The following is an 11,680-nucleotide window of genomic DNA, read 5'->3' as shown; positions in this document are numbered from 1 at the left end:
TCTCTCTCTCTCTCTCTCTCTCTCTCTCTCTCTCTCTCTCTCTCTCTCTCTCTCTCTCTCTCTCTCTCTCTCTCTCATGCCTGAAATGCACTAGATAACTTTTTCCCCTCCAGACGAATCGGAAAGACAAATGGAAAACTACATGAAATTTCTGAAAAAAGAAAAAGGGCAAGAATATAATCGGTGAGACTGGTTTAGGAAAAGGACCCTTTTATAATATCGCCAATTATCAAATTAGCAGAGTACATATTATTATAAGAAGCATATTCTTACGCATATCATTACGAGTATTCATGTCAACACGAAGTAAAATATATAGTATTTAAAGGCCGTAATGATCTAAATATGTCTAGATCTTGATAATAATATTGGTCATATCATGAGAAGGGCAAGCAAGAGTCGTTGGTTGGGGAAAGGGGGGGGGGGGGTTTAGTGCGCGGGGGGGGGGGGGGGGGCACCAAAGGGGCAAGAGAGCCTAGCTGCCAAAAACTCTCCTTCGGCAGAAAGAAAATATCAGAGTTCAGGAAGTGAGATGGACCTGGTCCACGAACGGCCGAGAAAGACATTATGGCAACAGGGAATAGATGATGAAGAGGGATTCAACGGGACGTGGGGGTCGGGTTTGTCGGGTAGAATAGAGGCAGGTATCAAATGACTTAAACCTTGATGATAAAGAACAGCAAATGAATAAATGAATAAAAATATGTGAGGGAGTAAAGTGAATAAAAAGAAAGGGGGCGAGCGAAGATACAAGGTGGGCAGAGGCTGGCGCCAGAAATACCCTGCTGGTGCGGCTTCTGGTGGAGGAAAGGTTTCGCCGGCGACAGTGTTGAGTAGTAGTGGTGGTCGTCAAAGTCGTGTGTCTCTCTCTCTCTCCCCCATTTTACAATTGGCCTCACTTTTTTTTCTTTCCTAATCAGCTCCCACCAAAAAAAAACCCTCTCTTGCGATTGCCCTTATCTTTCTTCTTTTCTTTTAACTACAGAGGCACCTAATTTGATGGATTAATTATTCACTCCTCGACTAGTGGTCCCCATTTAACCACATTCCCCCGCATGACCAACACTGTCTACCATTGCAGATTCTCAGGTGGTCGACTCTTAACACTGCATTTCACAGAAGTAACGACGGATCTAAACAAAGGGTATTTATGCAACCCATACTGTGTGCTTAGACGGAGAGAGAAAGGGAGGGAGAGAGAGAGAGAGAGGAAGCTTGTATATTCATGGCAGAAAGTACGTATTGATAAGGAGCTATAGTGTCTGAGATCACATAGTAGCAGAGACATCAGACACGTCGGATTCAAAAGTGGAATTTAAAAGTCTCAAGAACAACCCAACTGCAGGTGATGCGATAACAACACAATGTCATCTTTTTGGTAAGTGATAAAAGCCTTTGAAATATAATTATATCCAGAGAAGAATCTTTAGCTTTGATATTGTCGCATGTTTTTTTTTTTTTTTTTTTTTTTTTTTTTTTTGCATACTAAAGTAAATCACATCAAAACTACTCATATGCACCCATGCTGGGTGAACAATAACAAGCTTTGCCAGAAATGATTCCTTGCAAAAATTCATGCTTAATGTTTGCATGCATCAGTGATACCAACAAATTTAGGATGCATTAGCGCCAGTAAGAAGAAAAGAGTGGCACAATGAACTGAAAATATTTAAGGAAAAACACCTGGAAAGAATGACTCAGGGAGGCCTTTCTCTTGGCAGTCTCGTATGATTGTGATGAGGGAGCTTCCTGAAAGGTGCGTTTGTTTTAAAGGCATTTCAATTCGAAATTTGTTTTCTGTTGGTAAAGATAAAATACAGAAACAGTTACTTTACGAAATATATTTTGTAAGGTAGTCTCGATTCTGTCATCGATGACCGTTGTTGATGTGACGCCAGCTTGATACAAGCAAAGTCTTGATTCTAACGTCACGGTTTCACTTCCACAAGCATCTTTGTAATTAGTGCGTGCTACTCGTTCCACAGTTTCAACATCTATGTTTTGGTGAGGTGCCAGTCCAAGAGGTCTTTTATTCCCTCTACTGCAAATCTGAGGCCCTTTTTCCTTATCAGTGTTATAAATATTGACTCTTGCAAATATAAGAGAGGCTATAATGCTATTTTCTGTGAGGGGATACCTTAACATAGTGAAATGGTTTGTGTATTGCCAGGATCAGTAAAGCTGAACTAGTCAGGGCCACCCATACTATGTTGGTTTACTGTGAGCGATCAGACAAAAGTCTGCATCATCATCAATCCACAGTAGCCATCTTGATCATGAAACTGGCCAAACCCCAGACGTGAATAAAGACATATCTGAGGCCTTTGTCCTGCCGTGGACTAGAAACAAGTAGCATTTGTTTTTGTTATTGTTATTGTTGTTGTATTGATATTTGCATTAAACTACATCTAGATTTTTGTTTCTTTTTTTTTTTTGTTCGGAACAACATTCATAGGCTATATTTATCTTTTACAGATGGTTTATCTTTGTCTATCTTTATCTACAATTCTTTAAAATATTTTATGTATCTTTCGCATGTGGGTATTGTATTCTTTCGGATTTGCCTTTGAAAAATCATGATAATACTAATAATAAGGATTTAAATCCTAACAACAAAAATAATAACGATTAGTAAAACAACAACAACAACAACAACAACAACAATAATAATAATAATAATAATAATAATAATAATAATAATAATAATAATAATAATAATAATAGTAATAATAATAATAATAATAATAATAATAGTAATAATAATAATATATAATTTGCCATATCTTATTAGAGCTCCTAACCAAATTGTTTATTTTTTATTCTAGTTTCTATCTTATCGTTTTCTAATTTTGCATCTATTTTTTCTTAATTGATTCTCCTGGCTATTCATTTTCTGTTGAATAACTATCATTCTATTCTATCTTAGCTGTAAAAATCCAGTCGATAGTACGCTTAAATATGAGGACATCAATGTGTGAAAAGGATGATTCTAGCTGTTTAGGGCAACGCTAGTGGCATTTATTCTATTTTCACTAGCTTTCACAAAAAAAAAAAAAAATCTAACTCAAAATAAATTAGCGACAGTAAAAGAAAAATAGTGTCATGACGTACTGAAAAATTTAACGACAAACATCTGGAAAGAATGGCTTGAGAAGCGTCTCTCTCTCTCTCTCTCTCTCTCTCTCTCTCTCTCTCTCTCTCTCTCTCTCTCTCTCTCTCTCTCTCTCTCTCTCTCTCTCTCTCTCTCTCTTGGCAATCCTGCGTGTCTGGTATTCATTTCATATTTGATTTTTATATTCTAAATAGAACAAATCTTTGTGCTTTGTAAGCTTATATTCATCATGCGATTTTGTTCTTAATTCGGCTTTTGATTTCAACTTTCAGAAATAAAGGTTGTGGGCTACATATTTGTCTAAGCATTCCTAGTGTCCCTTTTCGCTACCAATTCTGAGCATCTCAAGTGGTGACCATAATGGTCCTCATCTTTGGCAGCAGATGATTTGCTCTGGCATCCAAGGAGGCAGATTTCAACTGGGAGTAAACACTTCTGATTTCACAGACGCCTTTTATTTTGTTGAAATGGCATATCAAAAATGATCTTCATTAGAGTTAAAAGGAAAGATGCTTTAAATTTCACAAAGCCTTTTATTTAGAATAAAATTAATAATTCCCACTTATTCACATTTTAGTGAAAGACACCTCCAAATTTTACAGTTAAATCACAATGAAATAATGCACTTATCTAGACCTAATAGGAAAAACACATTAAAATGCCCAGTCTTTATTACTTGTAATTTTTCATCCCGTTCTCTTCGATCTTTATTTATTATTTAAATATGCTTTAAATTTACCTTCCCTTTAATCTGAGGACATCAAGATTGAAAAGGGCACATTGTAAAAGAGAAATATCAGTGTTATCCATTTTATGATTTACTCTTCAAGAGACCAACCATATTCTCTCTCTTATCCCATCTAGTGAATTTTATTTCTTTATTAAGATCATTGCGGGGTCAGATTACCTGTCTCTCGTCACGAGAAGAGGCTCGTGTAATATAAGAATTTCTTTAATTATATATGTGGACATGGGATTTCTGCTCTGCGATCAACAGATCCTGACGCAACAAGGACTGGCAATATTGTCATCGTAAAGGATTTTCTAGTAAAAAAAAAAAAAAAAAAAAAAATATTATTACTATTGTTGAAATCATATTATTATTATCATCGCCAATATCATCATCTCATCATCATCAGTAGTAGTAGTAGTAGTAAGTAGTAGTAGTAGTAGTAGTAGTAGTAGTAGTAGTAGTAGTAGTAGTAAAATACTCTTATTACATAGTGATCGATTAACCTGTTGTTTGTTATGGATTTGATGCAGTTCAAGTTTTTATTTTATGTTCTAACATTTGTTATTTGATCCCAGAGAAGTTTGCTCACCAAGCCATGAGGTTATTATTATTATTATTATTATTATTATTACTATTATTAGCAAAGCTACAACCCTAGTTGGATAAGCATGACGCTAGAAGTCTAAGGGCTCCAAAAGGGAGAAAATAGCACAGTGAGGAAAGGAAATAAGGAATTGATTGAATTACAATAATGCCAGAGAATAATAATAATAATAATAATAATAATAATAATAATAATAATAATAATAATAATAATAATAATAATAATAATAATACAGTAAGCAGCTATGCGTTTCGGGAGTGCCGTATCCCTTCCTCAGGCTGGAGTGGAATGGTGGAAACGATACTAGCTACGTCTTATATATAGTAAGTCTGGCTTAAGTGGAGAGGCTAATAAATGTTATTGGTTTTAATGATAATAACATTAGTAATAACTATGATGATGATGATGCTAATTATGATATCAGGAATACTGAAGCCTTATTTGAAGAATTTCCTTCAAGTCCAGCAAGACATACTTGTGATTAAACCGTCCAATAAATTTATCAAATTCCCTTGTTTTATCTTTTCCATCAACCAATAAACCCTTCATTCATAATTAACAATGTAATGCCTTTACTGCTATACATCTCTACTTACTAACATAAAATAATGATCAGATAAGACGAAATAACGGGAAGAAAATAAAGATGGCTTTGTTACTTTCAAGCATCGTAAACAAAAGAAAATAAAAGAGATATTTGAAAAGATTTCTAAGAGACGAGTAAAATATGCCTTAATGAACAGGTCATGTAATCAAATACTGTAACTAAACATACAAAAGAGAACATTGTTCTTACTGTGAGATACACACAAGCATTATGAAAATCTTTCTCTGGCCAAGTAGGTCTAAGCCGGGTACACGACCCCAGAGCGAGGCGAAATTGCGCATGTTTGTTTGCATTCACAATGCCTTGCAAGCAAGGAATGCGCGCATTTTAGAATGGTTTCTTGCTTGTGCTTGTGGAGTATGATAATAGGTGGTGGTCAAGAAAGTGTCTCTGAAGTAATCGATATTTTGGCAGTCCACAAATGAGTCTTTTTTTTTTTTTTTTCAATGAAAATTTTTTGAAACTTACAATATAAACTGTTGTTTCAGAGCTGTTTGTCAAACAGTGTTTTTAAATAAACAAAAACTAAAGATCTACTAAAACAAGTTTCTACGCAGATGACCCCAAGTTTGAGAATGAAACCTTTATTTTCTAGAGATCCTCACAGCTCAGAAAATATTGCAGAAATTGAAACCTCAGATTTCAAATCCCTTTTATGTTATTCTAATCTGTAAAACGTAATGTTTGCATAGTCCCACGGACGAGAGGAGAAAATTCCAAAAATAAAGTTACGATGACGCAAGTGAAGGTTACCAGATGTGGGATAATAATATATCAAGACTAGGATTCGTTTGACAGGAGCCAATGAAAATAAGGTTTGGTGCCATTTGAATTTGCCTATAGGCTAAAACACCCAGTTTGTTTTACTTTTTTTTCTAATTACAAATTCTGCTCATTTTAGTGCTGAATTTTATATGGCTTTATTTGAAATTTCACTGGTGATTAGTTTACTCTGATAAGGATGTCTCCAAAAGAATCAGAATATCCGTCACGGTTGCATACATCCTTTAACTGTTTAGTAAACGGTTAAAACATCAACTGCTTCGTATGTATTCTCAGAAAACTCACCACCACACATTATTATTATTATTATTATTATTATTATTATTATTATTATTATTATTATTATTATTATTATTATTAACATCTATAGATCACACCTATACAGATAATAAATGAAAACAAAGGCGATGAAGTATCGGACAATAGTGAAAGATGGCGAAGCAACAGCTGCAAGTGAAATAAAGAATGAAGCACCAAGTGAAAGGGAAATGATTGTAGTACTGGGTGACAGGAGATGACTTTGCAACAATGCACCCTCTTAATATGCATGGTTCAGTGGTTGCATAGATGAGGCTCAGAAGAAAAATAATTGTAATTCTACTGACTGATCCTCAAAAGGGTCCCACGTACAGACCGGTCGGGAATGAAGAAGTTCTGGTTCGAACTTCGAATGAACATCCGAAATAATTCACCAGAAAGCAGAAGGGTTTACTTTCATAATCAAGTTATTTCGGTAGAAAATTTTACGACAGTGACTTCAAGTTAAATCTAGTTCTTCGTTGTACAAACGGAAAGAGAAATAATTTCTTGGAGGAGGTTAGTGATATGCTGCGAGGTGGTCCCCCAGGGCGGTACCTTGTCGAAGACTCGCTTGGTACTCGTGCTATGCTTGGCACAACTCTTTGCCGCTGACACTATTTCAGGTAGATGAGTCCGAAAGCTATCCTGTGCCTTCGAAGCTTTAAGCTTTAGCCAACTTATCTTGATGACAATAATATTTCCTGGTACAGTAACATACATATTTGCTAAATATGTTTTTAGATGTTATTGGGGGCCATTTTTAGGATGTGGATACTTATAAATATCAAGAAATCTCCCATCAGTTGAATGGATATTCTATCCCATTATCGTTACTTTCTCTCCCCTCAAGCAACTTAGCTAGTAAGCCTTGATCCCCTGATTAACTAATTCAATTAACAAATCATAAGGAATTACCAATCTGAACGATCCATTATGGCAATTGGGAAATAAAAATCTCCCTTTGTAATAAAGAGCAAGTGTATGGCTACACACACGCGGCGCGCGCTCATATATATATATATATATATATATATATATATATATATATATATATATATATATATATATATATATATATATATATATATATATATATGTGTGTGTGTGTGTGTGTGTGTGTGTGTGCATGTGTGTAATTTCCGGTCACGCCCATGTCTCCCCGTCCATCGATAAAAGAGAAGATGGAGCAGTCATACCATGGTGAGAGGGGGTTACAACAGTACCAGCAAAAAGCTATAGAATTAGAAAAAGAAAATGTGTGAATATAATCTCTCGGACAACTTTGGTACGTATATCGCCTGCTGAGAGAAGGAAAGCTGAACATATAAATTCTCTTTAGTTCTAGTCTCATGCCTGCTTTAAAGATCCACATCTATCAGCGTGCAATGGCCAGAGCGACCTCGCAATAACTGCCAGGAGTTGCAGTCCGTCGCCCGCATACCATTTCTTACAGCCAGGTCGGTTGTGTCTCACCTTCTCGCAAAACTCGCTTGTTGGCTCCATTACAGTTGCTTATTTTTATCTGGTTATTCACTTGTTGGGGTTTATCCATTCTTAGACCTATGTTAATACATTCACTCTCATTTTTTACATATGGGCACTCCATCCTGTGGATTATTTGCTTATTTTAATTCAAAGTATAATTAAGCGCGCGTTCATTTTGAAAACAGTGACAACCTTATCCTCCTCATTACAAAAAAAAAAAAAAAATATGATGATAATTAAATACATATTCCATCTGTATGTATAATTTGCAATAAATATTTAAGGATTTTACTATATAATTCATCTAAGTTAATTACCCATTGTTTATGACACAATTCAACTTAAACTATTCATCACATAGGTCTACATCTAGGCGGATCTCTCTGGCAACCTTTAACTGGGAATTTTGTCATCACATGAGCACTTTGATTGACGTTTCTCTATTCTCAATGGACGTTGTACTGCTCATTAATAGAGAGATAAGACTGAGGATGACGTTAATCTTCGATAAACAGGTAAATTTGGACTTTCGTGGATCGTGAAGCATCATTTTGCAACGATTAAGGTGATAAGAGTGACTGCGTCCTGAAACATTTGTCGTTGTTTGAGTATTTTTTTTATTCCTTTATTATTGTTGTTGTTATTGTTATTATTTAATTTTCATCTTTTGGTCTTATTGTCTTTATTGGAAAGGTTGTGACTATTGATTGACTTTATAATTGAAAAATAAAGACAATTCATATTAATCTTGACCATCATTTCAAGGTCACAGACTTGCAATGTATCAAACTTCTACAAACTTCTCAAAGAAACAACTCAATTTTATACCTAACTATTAAAGGTAGGTTGACGCGAAAAAAATCCCGTGGATGTCTTTTATAATAAGAAATATATAAAGCACATATAAATTCCGCAAACATTCCGAACTATTTCCGACCTACAAGGAAAGGCATTGAAGAAGCTATTTGGAAATACAGTATGCTTGAGTTTATGTTATGGTAATGAAAGCGGGCGAGTAAACCCCGTAGAGCTTATGTTCTTATATCTAAGGGCTGCGCTGAAGCTTCTACCGTTTATGAAAACTCTAAAAGCCACGATTTCCAGTTTCCCTGAAATTGACATAATTAAGCACATTTTCTATTTTTCATTTATTTGATAAATATCATACTTACCATAATTTGTTATAAATTACACACGTTTAATTTTATTTCATAACTGTCATTAATTACAATTAAGTATTGACTTCTGTTACTTTTTACTTAACATATAAAGTACATTCTAATTTCTTATTATTATTTCTTTTTCTTTTTCTTTTGTGGGATTCTGATCTTTGGATGCTATAATAATAATAATAATAATAATAACAATAATAATAATAATAATAGTAATAATAATAATGATAATAATAATAATAATGATAATAATAATTCCACTTTATGATAGAGTAAGTGTCTGGCTTTATATATATATATATATATATATATATATATATATATATATATATATATATATATATATATATATATATATATATATATATATATATATACATATATATATATATATATATATATATATATATATGTATATATTTATACATATATATATATATATATATATATATATATATATATATATATATATATATATATATATATTGGTCCTGCTCAGCTCTCGCCGTCCTTCGGGTTAGGGGGAGAGCGAGAAGTCATAGCTTGGTGAGATGCTGGTACATTTGCGTGTGTGTGCATATCTATCTAAATATTTAGCCGTCATTTTTGTCGGGTCACGTACACTAGTAATAGCAATAATATGTATATTTCAAAGAGTATGTTTTATTTGCAATACACTTATTTCTGTATCTTTTAGTTATCATTATTATTCTCATCATCATTATTAGAGTAGTCGTTGTTATTATGGAAGAAAAAAAATAATAAAAAATAGAAATCAGTGTTCAGAATATTTATAAACAGAATATAAAAGGAAAAATGAAAAGAGAAAATTAGCTGAATCATAAAATATATAAATGAATCTAGACAAAATCCTATCTGTTATCATAATTTTAGCCACTGTTGTAAATCTTAAATTGTTTTCATTACAAAAATATAATCCGGTCTTCATTGTAGTATCTATTTTCAATTGCCGATGCAACGTATCTTTTCTTGCTTCAAATGAGAGTATAAACACTTAGAATCTCATTAAACGATATCATACTAAGTAGCATTATGGATGCTCACGTCTGGTGCACAATATGATTGCGATTTGTAGTAAAGCATGAGCATACACCGTTTCTGAATTACGACTAGGACGATATTATTATTATTATTATTATTATTATTATTATTATTAGCTAAGCTACAACCCTAGTTGTAAAAGAAAGATGCTATAAACCCAAAGGCTCCAACAGGGAAAATAGCCGGGGAGGAAAGGAAAGCTGACGAGTTTATGAAAGCAGTAACGCCAGGAATCCCAAGATATCACTGTATCGGAAGGAAACGTACTTTGAGAGACAGTGATAACTGTAAAAAGGACTCATGGCCTACACTTAGTAAAGGGTTACATGACTGTGGAATTAAAAAGTTCGTTCTACAGCCAGTCCTTGGCATCCAAGGCTAGACCAATCTTTTCACGGTGGGTCAAAATTGAACATTCTCATGAAACTTCTACTGAAGCGAATTGTAATTAAATTTACATTTCAGTACCATGAAGTACCAGGTAGATTCCATTTGGCATCTGAACGCAAGGCTAGACCCTGAAGGCCAAACGAGATTGAACTGGTTATGGCTATCAGAGAGGCCATTGTACTCGTCCCTAGCCTTATGCCAGCACGATTTCTTGCTCCGGGGTTAGCCATTAGATTATTATCGAAGGCTAAGGGAACGCTCTTATTTCATCGAAGATTTTATCATCAAAGTAAAAAGGGAAATGTACGTCATGAATAAACTCTGTGAATTTAAAACAAAATATATTGTGATTAAAATTGACAATAATGTTACTGTCGGTACATTAGCAAAGCAGTACAATATCGTAATTAGGTAACACAAATATATAAATATCTGCAATTATAAGAATAAGACTACATACAGTATACATCCAACTCACACGCACACACACATATACAGTATATATATATATATATATATATATATATATATATATATATATATATATATATATATATATATATATATATATATATATATATATATATATGTGTGTGTGTGTGTGTGTGTGTGAGTGTATGTATGTGTGTACACATTATATATATATATATATATATATATATATATATATATATATATATATATATATATATATATATATATATATATATATATATATCAAGGCATGTACATAATCAACTATTCATGTTAAAACCTCGATTTTAAAATATTCCGCTTTTCACTACATACGCCTAATATCTTTATAATACCCACAAAAATGATAAGGGAAAAGCTGAACTGAAGATCAAACTTTCATTTAGACGACATTCAAAGTCTTGCACTTACATAAGTCGTAGACCCCAAGCGGAAAACCATCGAAAGAAAAGCGGTGATTCATCCAAGATCTATTTAAAAAAAAAAAAAAAAAAAAAAAAAAAAAAAAAAAAAAAAAAAAAAAAAAAAAACAAGAAGAAGAAGCGAAGGTTATTTTGATCAGATCAGGATAATATAGACTTCGATTAGGGTCACCTTCTATCGAAAAAAAAAAAAAAAATCCTTCAGACGAGAAATTCAATATCCTAGAAATCCAGATATGAATTCGTGGTCTTGCTCGTTAAACTGGTTGGAAATAATGATGATAATCTATGGATTGGGAAAAAAAAAATAAAAAGAGAGAGAGAGAGAGAGAGAGAGAGAGAGAGAGAGAGAGAGAGAGAGAGAGAGAGAGAGAGAGAGAGAGAAGCCACCCCTACCCTAGGAGTCTAAAATAGTGTGGTTCCGTTACCATAACTGCGATGTTCGTCGTTCACATGGAATCCCAGCGATGACCCTCCAACCCGGGTCCCCAAATTCCAAAGTTGATTTTCGATTTTTTTGGAGATGTTTCACCGGA

At 33.6% G+C, this 11,680-nt stretch overlaps 1 protein-coding gene across 2 annotated transcripts in view; it reads left to right on the top strand.

Annotated features, from left to right (window-relative positions):
- The first annotated feature begins 827 nt into the window (after nt 1-827).
- Nucleotides 828-11,680, top strand: part of LOC137640218 (uncharacterized) — a 146,013-nt gene continuing 135,160 nt past the window's right edge. Inside the window, exon 1 of one of the 2 annotated variants that reach the window (XM_068372774.1) lies at nt 828-1,378. In XM_068372774.1, the coding sequence (XP_068228875.1) occupies nt 1,365-1,378 (14 nt within the window). In that variant the 5' untranslated portion in view covers nt 828-1,364. The remainder of the gene's footprint in view (nt 1,379-11,680) is intronic. The other variant, XM_068372775.1, reaches the window with a different exon arrangement.

This window comes from Palaemon carinicauda, chromosome 4 (assembly GCF_036898095.1).
Source record: "Palaemon carinicauda isolate YSFRI2023 chromosome 4, ASM3689809v2, whole genome shotgun sequence".
Lineage (NCBI taxonomy): Eukaryota > Metazoa > Arthropoda > Malacostraca > Decapoda > Palaemonidae > Palaemon > Palaemon carinicauda.
The sequence above is the reverse complement of the archived record's forward strand: the minus strand, read 5'-3'. Positions and strand labels throughout refer to the sequence as shown.